We start from the raw sequence: 14,616 nt of genomic DNA, 5'->3' as shown, positions 1-14,616 counted from the left end.
TCATAGCGGAGCATCCGGTTCCGGTTGTGTACTAGTTGTGTTTAATCCTTGGTCGGATGTAGTTCGCAGCATGCAATTTACCCTTACGCGGCCTTCCCTTAAATGATCTTAAATGTTGTCAGACCCTCAGTATATGATGATACACTACACGTCGACCATATAAGCTTGCAACAATGTTGAATCAATTAGCCCTGAACTAAATTAATGACCGAAACCATTGCCATTTATGTAGGGTCTGCAATCCCTTTCAGAAGTGAACGTTGAGGTACGCGATGCGAGCCATGTTCAAAGTTACATATCAAAGCGTAGTCATATATAACTTAAGAAGTCCACATTCTTCTTAATTGGTCAATTGAATTCAACGCAGTACATTATTCACTATCAGGAATTGTTATATATTGACAAATTATTCTAACACCCCTTAAATACAATGGAACAATCCAATGAAATTGTTCGAATTCCCCAAGGACATTGAATTCCCAAACCTTTCGTAATAGGACATGGCATGTCAATTATTCTATACTGTAAACCGTTGCTTAGTTACCATTATGCTTTGCCAGGACCCCCTCATATCATGCAAAACCTCATTATAGATATAATTTGCTCGCTGAAACCGCACGCAGACCCTCATAAAACAAGTAAAAACTTGACAGCCGCACCCAACATCTGCTTGATGACTATCGAGCTGGGTTACGAAAGGTTAGAAAGTGCCATGACGTCACGAGATTCCCTCCAGTCACGTGTTACCTCCCCCCCCCCAAACAGTACCACGCCGTGTTCACGTGCTCGGTGCATGGACAAGCCCGCCAGAGAACTCTCCAGAGACCACCAAAAATGTATCATGTGGAATAAATTATATATCAGAAACGTCTAATAACTGTCATGATGTATGTATGGTGAGTGAGACACAGGTGTATAACTATAAGGAGTTTTGCTTAGTGATTTTGGTTACTTTGATCACATCTCGGGAAATACCAGCCAGATTTTCGATATGATCTCATATTACGGTAGGTAACGTTAACTGACTAACTCCAACCTCCAAGCAGATTGTACAACAACTGCGCCCATAGCAACGACCTTGAAAGTCAGAATTAATGGTACCATAATATCAAATTTCCCACCCATTGTCTGCCGCCAGGCATAGAACCAGGAGATAGTAATGTATGGAATTTTAGCTGCAAAGGAACAAGTTAGTGATAACGGGTCTTAGATACAGGACCAGTTCTAAGCCGAGAGACTTGTCAGAACAAGAAGGCCGTCATAAAATAAATTGTATGTCAACAATTCTATTTTCAGGACCGCATCCGTCTAGCCTGCATGCCAGTCCTTTTAGCTTTAGGATTAATATCCTTTAGGGCCCCCTTCGGTATTCTCCAAGCAGAGGTTTTGATCGGGGGCTAGTACACTAGTTAGTGGTCGCCTTTCTTTTGTCAACCTCAAGCATGTCTAGAGGTAGGCAGACGAAAAACAAATCGTGCCCACTACTAGCACCCCCACCCTCTGCTTGGAGAATACCCTTTCGATCGCTTCCGGTCCGTGTATTCTTGACAAAAATATAATTGCTGACCTAACGCAATCTCTTTATGGCTAAAATAGCTTAGACCTGCACGTGGCCAACGCATGGAGGAAAGTCCTATCCAGACAGAATTGGGCGGCATCAAATTAGCTTCTCTGGTCGTCATTCAGCCGATATTTCTATTGTTTTCAGGCACCAAAAGTAGTTGGAAGAAACTAGATAAAACTTACATATAAAACAACACACAGAGCCCATGTCTCATTTTGCAGTCGTCAACTTTATTTTCATTCAACCTTGGAGGTAACAAAATATCAAACGTATCAAATTATATAACTTAGTTAAGCATATTTCATGTCGGTTCAAATATTTTCAAAGTACTGTTGTTAAGAAGTTACTACCTTTGGTCTGGTTTGCTCCCCATTTAAGAAATAAAGAAACAAAAACCAGGAGATACATTCGAATTCACTCTACCTCTACATTGCTATTTTGAATATTCTTCAAACAAGTCCAAAATAAAGGAGCGTAAAGCTCCAAGCTCCATACTGTTGGCACTTTAAAAAAAGGCAAATCCATCAACGTACGTCAGTCCATATGATATTGGCATTGTATACACATTTTTGGTCAGTTTTCCCATATGCATGTAGTATGTACATCGTGGTATTATGTTATGTAGAACTTTTGTGACTGCAACACAGGCACTTTATAACAGGCTCTTCTGTGGTGGAACAATACTCGTTTGCATTGAGAGTGCCATGGTCTTCTTTCAATCTTTTCTTCTTAGTTTTCCCGATATTCTCACCCTTCTTATTTAACAACCAACTGTGCAACATACTTTACATTCGTGATACCATATTATAGTACATATATCTTTAATATTTCAATTGCTTTATACAGTTAGTATCTTCTGCATAGCATATAACATATCTATACAACATCGGAACGATATAATACAGTATGTTACTTGGTCTTAGTTACAGAAGAAGCATCGACCGATGATAGGCAGTGTGATATCTTCGATTGTCTTAAGATGGGCTTGTCGGGAGCCCTTTTCCTTTTCCACTAAGGCGATCCCCGTGACGACAAAGTCTTCGTCTTGAAGGATGGACCGAAACCCGTGCCGCTCTTCTTCGTACTGTACTGTGCAGGTCATGGTTACTAGGATTCTTTTGACGACTTTACCGTTCACGACTTCGGAAGTGATTTCTCGTTGAGGTAGGGGAACGCTTCCTACATGTACTTTGCCGATGGGCCGTCCGTCAATACTGCATAGAGTGTATTCGTCGTTGGTATTGACCGCGACGATGCTGAATCCGAAGCCGTTGGGGTGAGAATCGGACCAAAAGAAGTTGGAGTTTTTGTTTAGAGACTCGCCCTGGAAGGTGATGCGCTTGCCGTAGCCTCGCCCCACTTCTTGCAGCCTCAGCGTGCGGCCACCGAACAAGAACCGTTTCGTGTTCAAGACGCGAACCTTGTAGTGGAACCCGGGTAGGATGGTCTTGTGGACGTAGGTGCCTGTGGAAACAGAGAACAAATTATCATTATTATTATATTGTGGACTGACTATTAATTATTCGCAGCCAGGGGCTGAAAATGGGAGCCTTCACTCCAGTACTCTAGTGACCACAATATGACCCAGAAATTGCCCTAGGCGCGGCCATAAGACTGTTGTTTGTAAGGTTTTGATCCACTCACACCGGGAAGGACCCGCCCCTTTTCTTTTCGATAACTGTGCTGGGTTCACGCAGTGTGGCCCTTTTCAAACACCGAGGGACGTTAGTAAAAAAAAACACGAAGCTAGGTACTCAGTTTCACCTGTGTTACTAATTTGAAACCAAGATTTTCCTACTTCCCTGTCCTCTTTTCGCCTTCCCTACAAGCACGTGACGAGCGCACATGTCGACAGACCAGCTAAATATAGAAGAATTTTGCGTGTGCTGAGCAAAGTACCAAGATAGCTGGTAGCGGGCCAAAGTAAATAAATCATTCACATACTTGGGATCTCCTAGGCTTCACATAGTGGACAACCCCAATTATGTAAACCCGAATTGTCCTATGCTTTCGGGGTAAAAAAAAAGAGAGAGAAAGAAAAAGGCTCATATTCTAAGGTCGGTGCTAGGGGCAAAGAATTGGGGTGTGTGTTTGAATATTTGAGACTCGCGTTACACAACAAAATAAATAGGATAAAGGTTCGCAAACGTAACATTTCTGTGGTCGTAGAAAGAAGCTAGTACGTACCAGCAAATACATTTCTGTATGTGCAATGCCCTTCGAAGCAGTGGGCGTTTTAAACGATGCAGGGCGAATGAGAAAAAAAATCGATAGCGCTATCACGTGCTGCTATGTTTGCATTTGGAACCGGCACGCGATGCATGCGCGATGGGCCTAAGCAAACGGTCTTTACAAGAACATGCTACTGTGTGGGGACAGCTTTTTCAACAGCAGAAATAATCTCATTCGGTGAGTTTGAGTACTTGGAATTATGGTAGAAAACAGCTGCTCGCATGTCCTTTAAGTTACCCCCTCGGAAAAAATACAAGAAAATGCATCAACTCTGAATCAGCCCTAATCATGGATGAAAATTGCCGCTAACGACTACGGACTTTCTCCTGAAACTATTGTCCTAAAATTCCCTGTATCACAGTGTACATATGTATCAATGGCTTAATTGCGAAGCCATGCCTTAATGCTTCCAAACAAAAGAAAGGTAGACAATGTGAGGGAAAGTGAATATATAAAAGAAGTTTGGATATCATACCTATAGCTGGCATTTCGTGCCGCCGGATCCCAGAGACGCTGTACTCGGTCGGGACGTCGCCCATGTCCGACCCGCTCACCGTACACTCCACCTCATCTTCCTCGGCGTCGCACTCGCTCCCGCCCGAGGAGATAGACTCGGGCGACTCGCCACGGCTGTCCTTTAGAAGGGTGAGCTCGGGCTGCTCCAGCCACCACTTGCGGAAGATGGCGTTTTCCACCCGGCGGATGGATGTTGGATCCACCGGCTTCCTGAATCGGGCTGGGTGGGCGCGGTAGGCCCTCCATTCTGGCCAGCTCTCTTCATCTAGGGAAAGCTGATCGTCATTCCCTGACAAGAGAGAGCGAATGTCTGCGGCATACTTGGGGTGGTACTGGTTGTATTCTGCCATCTCCTTCGTAAGTTGTCTCAAACCCAAATGTCTATATATTCGCTTGACCCGAAGAAACACGCCCTTTCCTCGGTACAATCTGTGCTTGTCTCAACAACACCCGCCGAATATAACGGCTACCCCAGCTGTTCAATAGAATTCTTGAATATAGACTGAGCGTGAATGAAGAACGATGTGAGAAGAAGGAAGACCCTTTGCTGTTTGAGCTGATAAATGTTCTGTGTAGCACTAAAACTTTCTCCTGGTTACACAACAAGGTAAATAAATAGAAGTCGTGTTGGAAAATTTTAGCACGCGCCTTCCCCAACCGGCCTCAATGTTGTGAATGGCCGTCTGTCCGCTCGTGGAAAATTCTAATCACTAACTCTGTGATTGGTTAGCCCGTCACTATCACGGCGCTGATTGGTCAGAGTAGGAGGCATGGTAGCGGCGTGATCAGGGCATGTGTTGCACGTGAAGGCCGGATCGTTTACCTCGTGATCTTTGCACGTGGCGCGTAAAGCCTTCCCAGTACATTACCATTTGGAGCCTATATGGGAAAGGCCATTGTTACACTTGTAGTCAGCAGGGATATATTGGGCAGACATAGTTATACTTAGCGGTGAGAGAAGTTTAACTATCATATTGGTCATACTCACATTCCATATATATATCACTATTTTGGATACATGGTATTTAGGGTAACATGTCGTGGATATAGGAGATGGGTGTAATTCGGAGCCCTGTTTTCAACCCCGCCCCTCTGAGAACTAGTTTAATGGATGGTCCCTAACTTGTGTAACGTCTGGGTCTGTTGCTGAAAACCGATCTCATATATTCTTGTATAATTGTATCCTTACATAAATTTATTTATAAGCCTATAAATGACAAAGAATGGTAAAGTGCAAACAATAAATCTATAAGACGAGCATAGAATGCTTTCTAGATCTTTCTATAGGGAGGTAGCACAAAGGAAATATTCATTCAAGGTAGAGAAACCTTTTGCCCTGAAACTTATTATTAATAGCCTTTCTTCATGATTTTCGTTGATCTCAATCGACGTTTCTCACTGTACACGAAAAATAAAAATCAAAGCTGACTGTAAATGCACTCATTTCTAATTTCCGTTTCGTCAGTGCTATCAATGATTTTAAACCTCCATATACGTGTAGTGAATGGTATTCATTTCAGTATTCAGACATTTTGAGCGTCTGAACCTAAACAAGTCAAAGGGGGGTCTCGAAGAATGTCTCAAATCATCCTTCAGTCCTTGCCACGACTACAATATTTAAGTGGGAAGCGTCTGCTGCGAAATCTAACTTCGGTAAAATCTAAAGTTAAAGTTAGGTGTATCAATCTCAAAGTAAAACGATGGACGTTAACTCTCAGAACAGAGATCAACGGAAAATTTAGTAAATTAAAATCTGAACAGCAAAGGTTGATTCTGAAGGGTCGAACCCTGGGTTGAACGACCCTTTGTTGTGGAGCTTCCCAAACATTGGGAGTTAGGGGCGAAGACGGAAAATGTAAGTTTCTATCTAAAATATTTCGTCATGAAAATATGTCAGCGTCAAAGAATTGTCATCATTATTTTTGTACAAATTGGTATTATATACCCTGTTTATTATTTCATATTGATTTTACAAATGTTTTATGAAGTTTAGACAATCATACTCCCCTATTATGAATGGTTTAGTCCGGGGGTATCCTTTTGGCCCGACATCACAATTGGTCATTTGAGGACTGGCGTCCGAGAGGGAAGGGTCTGTGTAAAATCGTCTCCTGTCGCGATCATTCAAAACAAAACAGTGCTACAGCTGAACATGTAAAAACGTAGCAGAACCTCACCAACAATCTTACAGGTAAGTGGGAAAGCATTATGTTGATTCTTACAGCTAGAAAATAGCAACTGAGGTTGCCTGGTGTCTCGCTTTGGCCACGGTCACGTTCGTTTGGCTGATAAGGCCACCCTACTGAACGTTGCCTCAAGCCGGCGCGGCCGCTAGAAGAGCTTGGCACAAATTTTGTGTCTTTGCAGCCCTTAAAAAAGTATAATTTGTCGTGTATGGACTAAAAATTTTGATGGCGCTGGGCCTCCTAGGGAGGGGTGGATGGGATTTTCCATGATATGATATGGTATTCTGGCCGGCTGTGCACATGTGCTAGTCTGTTGACATTTGACCTGTATGTTTTTAGTTACCGTCAGAAATAGCAGTGTGCACGTTTCACTGCTTCCGGGCTTGTCCTCGTTAACACCCGTTTGCTCGTAAATTATACATGACACACTGCCTGAGATACAGTGGTCAAGCACGTTTATGAGAGATGGCAGACTTCACCCCCTCATTTACGATAGATGCCCTTAGCATAAGGTGTCAATTTAAGTATAAGGCCAGACCAAGGAGGTTGCCTATAACCTCCTTGGCCAGACTTACCTGTTTTGATTTGATTGATTTGGTAGTACAAAATGACAGCCAGGGGTAACTAGTGGGAGTGTATTATATAAATTAAAGGGCTATCCCTGGTAACTGGACGATATACAATATGAGCTTACAGTACTCCTTACTTACTTATCCTCCTTACTGTTAAAGTGGAAGTGTAAAGTGAGGTTTTAATTTTGCAGTAGGGAGAAAATGTTCTGTAAGTTCAGCCCTTTGTTCCACCTTCCTGGCAACTTGGATTTTATATGTTTTGGGGTGCCCAGAGAGGATGTCATTACCATATCATCAGATCAGTCTGGCCTTATTTGTAGATTCTAAGGGTTTACTTATCTCCAAGCAGATCGTTTGGTGGCAAAAACCATATCCAACTGGCAAAAGGTGGCGAATAAAACCCCTTTTGCCAGTTGGATACGGTCTTGGCAACCAAAAGATCAGCTTGGAGATTGTAGTTTACCCTGAGTAGCAGACGATTTTACACAGTCCCAAGTTTTGGGTCAAGAATTCCCCATAAGAATCTTCCCTTCAGGGCAAAGTTACCCAGCATGGACGTTTTTGGTATGTTGCACTGATGATGCAAAAAAATGGGAGCTCCTAAAGCTGATAATTGGTAAAAATTCTAAAAGTCTGCCTCGTAAACAGACCTTTCTGTTAGGAGTACAGTAGTGTGGAAATCTACATACTCGTGTATTGCTTAGCACAGAATACAGCCTGTACATGTTACACAATCTCTGGTTGTCTAGTGAAAGCTAGAGCTGCTATTAAAAGCTGATTTAGTCAGGTTATAGGAACAGAGTAGCCTTCTCGGAGGTTCTCCTTGTAGCAGGTGTACATGCGGAAGTGGCAGCTGTTCCTATCCCTTCACACAGCACAAGTTTCTCTGTAATGAGGTTCAAATACGAATGCTTTGTAAGGCTGCTTCTAGAACACATCTGTTTCTGACACATGCCAGTTGGCAAGTTGCCCACCAATAGGGCTTGCATTCAGTGGTTCAATATGTATAAAAGAATGGTATAGGGAATTGAAGTAGTTTGTTTCAGTAGTGTCTTTTGCTTAATTTTGGCACGTCACACTGTTTTCTCCCGTCACACTGTTTTCTCCCGTCACCGTAGCTTGACAACGCCATCTTGAATATCATGCTTTGTCACACGGCCCAAGCAGTGGTTGGCTGATACATATAGTTTGCATTTTCCATAAGATTAGTTCATTTTTGCATAGTGCTTCATGCATTTTTGATAAAATTCATATGAATATCATGAACTTCATGCAAATGCTTAGGCACCCAGGCTGTGTTCCATCTGAGCATGATAATTTCAAGGTGAAGATTTTATTTTATTGCATGGAAAGAAGTGTGTTATAGTACGTGAGTACATATCACTCCAGGTTGTTGAAATCCATTTAGATGACACCTGATCTAGATTTAACCTTGCAGTATACACTTAGCATCAGTAATGAACTGCCCCCTATATTAGCCCTGCCCTGAAGTGGAAAATGAACATATTCCAATGCGGCATATTCATTTGTTTTGCCATGCAAAGATTCATTGTGAGGCTGGGTAGGTTTCCAAACCGGTTCTAACCAGCAGACATACGTACACATTGCTCTGTGCATTATTAGACAGGTGAGCCATAGAGCCAATACTAAATATAGTTAACAGTATTTGTTTGTACAACGTTGCTTCTTTGTTGTCTTGCCATCTCTCAGCTTCCGCTCTACTATAAAAAATGAGTTGATAATATATAATGGTGATGTTTTGTTTGCTGTAAATCAATTAGGAGCTCCGTCAAATCCAGGTGCACAGCTTATATTGTCTAAGGCAGAATTATAAGGTTCTTTGATTGCCTTTTTTGTATAACAGCAGGTGTATCTGGCTAGAATATACCTGTGGTCAGGTACATTCTAGCGAGGGGTATTTTCTTGCCTGTTACTCAGGCCTTCCCAACATCTGCATACTCATGAAGGGGCGTGCTGTTGTTTTTGTGAGGGGTGTTTCTGCTTGCATGTTCTGGTTATCCGTCTAAAATGACGTCTTCTTCAATGATCCTGCAAGTGAATGTTCGCCCCGAACAGAGAGCAACCTGTACTTAGTCTAAGAGTTATCAACAGCTCTTTGTGATCTGATTTCTGTGAACCGTGAGGCATATACATGTATGCATAAAAAATTACCTACACCATACTTCATATTCTAGTCCAATAGCAGAAACGGATGCTGGGCACAATGTATCATTGTTTCATTCTACAGTTGCAAGCAAAGTTGAGCCTCACTCAATTCTGCTCCTAGCAGCCCTTCCACAGGTCAGGGGGGGGGGGGGGGGAGGCCCCATCAGCCTCTGACAGGGAGAGATTGTATAACACAGGCTTGACAAAATTTGCTGGATAATTCATAAAAATATGATTTTGATTTTCAGATTGACTTCAAGTTGATGTAATTATGTGTGTATTTCATTTGTCATTTCGGATGGTGACATAAAACCGGAAGCCCCGTATATTAGGGAGCTTCAGGTGTATGCCTAATCATAATGGTCAAATCTCTGCACGTAAAAGAACCCAACAAACTTATTGATTAGCGAGAAGAGTAAGGGTGACCTGGTATGCTTGGCTGAAAACGTAAGCGATAGGGAAGCTGCATTGTTATAACTAATTTTAAGCTACTTGTACACATGTAAAAGTATTATGCTTTACCGGTACCTCATCCAAGGATCACTGCTTTACCTTTACCTTATGTGTGTTTTACAGAAGTGAGTTAAAACTGCTGTAAATCGGATACTCAAGGCCAAAGATGTCAGCCAATCAGAGAGAGGAGGAGCTGAGCGACCCACCCTATGGGTATCCGGAGAAACAGGGTCTGTACGACCCGGCTTACGAGAAGGATGCCTGTGGCGTCGGCTTTGTCGTCAACATCAAGGGGAACAGATCGCACAAGGTAGGGGTTTGTTGGACTATCATTTTAAACTTCCAGCTAATATAAAGTATACGTAGAAATAGTCATGCTTTTATTATTAGTTTTAAGCACCAGAGTTAGAGTCAATTCCACGTCACCGAGAGGGTTTTAACATAATATTGATAATATGTTTGAACTATTTATAATAAAAGAATATCTAATTCACCATAGTTCTAAACTGTTCAAACAATTAAAAATGAAACTGATAACATGTTTGAACTGATTTATATATGTTGGAAACATTTCGAACGTAACTGCACAAATATCTCTCTTTTTAGAACAGTTTCAAATCATGTATCCAAATGTTTCAATGTTCGAACAATTTGTACAAAAGATTTTCACAATTGCCCCCATAAACGAAGGTGCTAAGTCCTCCCGTATGTTTGTGTGTATTTTCGGTGGCCGCACTAGACCACCTGCGGCTTTGTTTTGACGGACAGTCGCCCACGCGCGACGATTTACACTGTTCGGCACCGGCCTTTTCTTCGTTACAACAAAACACTCCACAAGACCCACGTTTTTGGTGTGTTGTCTCCAATCTTATCATCGAGGTGTGCGATTTCAAGGCGTGCGATATAAACATCCCGGTATATGTAGACACGTGTAGGTCAGAGCAAGGAGGTCTAAATTATCAAGAGGAGAAAGCACAGAAACTTCCCTTTGTCCCTATGGGCGTCCTTGGTGTGAACAAATAATTGACACCTACGTATCAAAGCATGAGCCTCACGCTGGCGCGCGGGCGTCTTCCCTTTGTTGTCGTGGTCAATACACGAGTTGACCTCAATCTGGAGGTCGATGGATTTCAATCTATCGTAAATATCCATACAATAAAGATATAGATAACAGGGAAGAACTTGACACAAAGATGACAAATTTCAGTCAGTAGGTCGAGGCAAGGAGGTTTAATCAAATTCACAAATATCAAAGAAACACGACATGCTTTCCTGTTGCCATGCAAAAAGTCACTCTTTTCTCGAAGACTGATACATAATTGAATAGTACTAGTACCAGTGTTCTCGCCAGGCCTTTTGAGCATAGCGGGCCGCTACGCTGTGGGCCGACAAACCGACGCTGTAAATCACCCGCTATGCTGTTTTTTTACCCAGCGTAGCGGCGAAAAAAGACAAAAATACCGTAGTAAAAATGCAAAGGCACGCGCCTCCCCTGTTTCGCAGGAAGCCATCCAGTTATCGGCTCCAAGGGAGGTGCCAATTACTAAATTAGCACCCCGCCCTACCGCTCCGATCTTGTCTCGCCGCCCCTCCAACCCGGGAAAAGCCCTTAGCGGCTCGTGTGCCGCTGGCAGCATCGCGCGAAAACGTAAACAATAGCCGAGTAGGTCTCCATGTGCACAATCTGCGGGGCGGTTCCCGACTATCAGAACAGCCGTAAATGTAACAGTCCGCGGTTGACCAACACAGAAGCTGTTCTTTGTAAAAGATTCCTTTCTCTGTCAGCGCGGGGATAGAATTAATTCTTAACGGTATTTCTGACAAATTTCTAGAGCAAGGTTACGTCATTTTCCCATCCATAACAGCGAATTAATGCACAGAAAATTCATTTTTACAAAGAGAGGAAGATAAAGTTTCAACTTATTTAGAAGCTTCGCCATGATTGGACGATTCGGCTACTGCAAATTTGTGGTACCGCCCACAAACCGCCGACTTTCCTTATAGCAGACTTTCTGCCGCCGACGTCGCCATGGTCGCGACTGTCATCAAAGGCTGCCGACTGTCAATCAGCGGCAACTTTGTGGGAAAACGCTCGAGTTGGATCTCCGTGTGCCAGTCAACAGCGAACCTCTGACGATTTTACGTTCCCTTAACTTTCCCACAGCGATGCTTGTACAAAGTTTTTATTAGACGGAAGTTCCACGTTATCTGTAAGACGCAGAACAGCGGTTTCGGCTTCCTGGAACGGGCCGGCGGCGTATGTACTTGGGGGAGAGGGGTGACGCGATTTCTTAGACGGGCCAAGGGCCGCGGCAAGGGACTTTCGTATTAGGATTTTCGCCGCCGACCGCCGAGGGAAGATCACCTCGGCGGCGATTTTTCTGGAAACATGCCGGCGTCGAAGCGTACTATACCAGGAATATCGCTTCCAATTTCGCACCGAAGAAAACTTCTGACAGCGACGATTGTTGGTTTCTCGTGTAGTTATAAGCTTCAGAAGTTATGTGCAATGTTTTAATGTGCTGCCGGGACGACAACACCATGCATGAACTTGGATTGTTATGTGCAATGTTTTAATGTGCTGCCGGGACGACAACACCATGCATGAACTTGGACAGGTTATAACAATTGTACTTAGCAGGTTGAGGTTTTAACGTGTAGGTGTGAGGATTTGTTTTTGACTGGCGACACTCCGTACCGTGCCGATAGCGTGGTATGTGGCGTGTTACTTTGAAAAGGGTTTTTAACAAAAGAAAACTTTATCAGGTCTTCACCACTAAAACTTGGTGCGTTTAAGCACGTGACTAAGCCTGGCCAATCATATCATTGCAAGATGGCGTCCGGATATGCCGATACTGTAGAACTTGGTAAACAAAGTTCTATTTAGGGGGATTTGAAGACTGCCAACCCGGCCAACGGTGAGGTAAGATTGCAGGGAAGCTAGGGATACATCAAAGCTGGACGAAAACAGATCAGCGTGAAGCCAACGAGAAGTGTCAGCCAGCGCCAAATTATGCAACCTTCCGCGACTCCGTATGAAGACACTAAAAGTTAGCCTGTATCATATTCGGAGTGTATAGCGGAGTTCCTCTGCCGATTTCTACTATTTTCCCAGCGATAAGACGGGGCCTTGTAGAGGCTAACTAAAAGTATAATGATGAGTCTATCTTTGGTGCGATTACCCCCCCCCTGGAAAATGTTAAAATCTAAACCCCCTAATGTGGCTTTTGGTGCATTTTGGGCAACTTTTGTGGGCATTGCTGTTTGAACCAAGAAGACATTACACTTCAGTAGTTAGATCCTATGTTTGTGTCATTCATAACATTGAAAAGGGAAGATGAAAAATGAGACTGATGAATTTGACCTTTCTTTTAATAACTTCAATCTAGTGTCTGAACTTGTTTAAACATTTCAAGGCACTCCAACCAAATTACTAAAACATCTTGCTACATAAATGACAATGACAATGAACTTAATTGCATATTCATGCCCAACATGGGCTGAATGCATTAGGAAACATGGAGTAAAAGAAAAGGAACATTATGATATATTCCGTCTAAATCTACAATGTCTCCACTACATAAGGCAAGCACTGAGTGAATACGTCATTCCTTGCTCTCCTAGCTAGTGACTTCATCTACTCAACACTGGTGGCATGCCTCCTGTATCGCCCGGTGAAGAGACAACCGGACAATCGAGCGATCGTCGCCCGTGCTGTGATAGTACGCCCTTATATAGCAACACTAGTACCTGTACATTCTGTTAGACACCTGATTACCACACGCCAAACAGTTCTTGTCATTTTTGTCTACCGGCGCAGCACATATCTTGCATGAGGTTAGCCTTTTCTTGAGTGGTGTCTTCCTGGCCGCCGGCGTGATGGTGTAGCGGCCCCCTCCAGATTCATCTTCTGCCTGGGCTGCTGCCTGCTCCGCGCTTTCAAAAGACTTGTTAAAATTTAACAGGCCTCGGAATACCGGCTTCTGCGGCGTGCGGGGCCCTGGCGTGTATTCGACAGTACTAGTGCTGCCGAGAGGTACCGCTTCCTGCAGATCTTTCTGGTGCATGGAGAACTGGAGGGCCCTCGGGCGCTTCTTGCGGGGTCCCTCCGCCCTTGGAGTGGATCTTGGCCCGCTGGTCTGGGGCGCGCCGGGCGGAGAGAACAGAGCCAAGACTCTGCTTGTGGCCGTGGGCGTGTCGCTTGACTTCTGCACTATTGCGCGAAGCACATCAGCGTTGACCTGAGTAAACAAAGGGAAATGAAGACATGTCAGAGCACCCGCACGCGATAAATATTTCTAAAAAATCAACACTTTCTTCAGATGGCATGTAATCACAGCTAGCAACAGGCCTTTTCCATCCAGTTGGTATACTTGTCTATTAGCCGAACCAAAGCCGCTGATATTTGCAATTTCTGATCGCTGAGAAGTCGAAATCCTGATGACACGATAGCGATCAGAAAACTCTAAACGGAGCCACTTGGCCGATGGTTTGTTTTCCTTTCGCTGGAGGGGGTTCAAACCTCGATCACGTGTCTTATCTTCTCTCATCTATGTTGCTGGGCAAAGCCCGGTGTTGGGTATCACGTTTGAGGGTGCACGCCTAATTTTGACGTGTTATTTTTTAGACGTTTTTGTCGGGCTTTCTGTTTTGTCTTATTTTGTCACCAGCAAACAGTGAGAAAAAGGGACAAAATAGACAGCCGGACAAAAACGTCTAAATACGTCAAAATCCAACCAGCCCAACCTCTGCTTGGAGAGTTGGTTTTGACGACGGGCACGTGATCGAGCTTTCAGGACTCCCCTCCCCCGAAAGAAAAACAAAACATCGGCCAAACCTAGGAATGGATCACCTAGGTCTACACATGGGGCTGGCAGAGTGTACTGCGGTACGGCTTATTTAATATCTAGTCTCTACCAAACGTCAT

At 43.6% G+C, this 14,616-nt stretch overlaps 2 protein-coding genes across 3 annotated transcripts in view; one reads left to right on the top strand and one right to left on the bottom strand.

The window, feature by feature from the left end:
- Positions 1–1,774: 1,774 nt before the first annotated feature.
- LOC136429935 (uncharacterized) lies at positions 1,775–4,995 on the bottom strand. The gene is made up of 2 exons (XM_066420120.1): positions 4,272–4,995; positions 1,775–3,028 (listed from the first exon to the last, which is right to left on the bottom strand). The coding sequence occupies exons 1-2, from the start codon at positions 4,660–4,662 to the stop codon at positions 2,484–2,486; spliced, it is 936 nt and encodes a 311-aa protein (XP_066276217.1). The 5' UTR covers positions 4,663–4,995; the 3' UTR covers positions 1,775–2,483.
- A 4,817-nt stretch (positions 4,996–9,812) lies between these two features.
- LOC136429911 (uncharacterized) overlaps positions 9,813–14,616 on the top strand; it is a 68,219-nt gene continuing 63,415 nt past the window's right edge. For both annotated transcript variants that reach the window (XM_066420082.1, XM_066420073.1), the window contains exon 1: positions 9,813–9,999. In XM_066420082.1, the coding sequence (XP_066276179.1) occupies positions 9,856–9,999 (144 nt within the window). In that variant the 5' untranslated portion in view covers positions 9,813–9,855. The remainder of the gene's footprint in view (positions 10,000–14,616) is intronic.

This window comes from Branchiostoma lanceolatum, chromosome 1 (assembly GCF_035083965.1).
Source record: "Branchiostoma lanceolatum isolate klBraLanc5 chromosome 1, klBraLanc5.hap2, whole genome shotgun sequence".
Lineage (NCBI taxonomy): Eukaryota > Metazoa > Chordata > Leptocardii > Amphioxiformes > Branchiostomatidae > Branchiostoma > Branchiostoma lanceolatum.
The sequence above is the reverse complement of the archived record's forward strand: the minus strand, read 5'-3'. Positions and strand labels throughout refer to the sequence as shown.

What these genes read in the sequence shown, in the direction of transcription:
- LOC136429935 (XM_066420120.1), bottom strand. Translation starts at nt 4,662, where the DNA reads ATGGCAGAATACAACCAGTACCACCCCAAGTATGCCGCAGACATTCGC. An exon ending in GCACGAAATGCCAGCTATAG is followed by an intron (nt 3,029 to 4,271) that starts GTATGATATCCA and finishes CTGTTTCCACAG; the next exon opens with GCACCTACGTCCACAAGACC.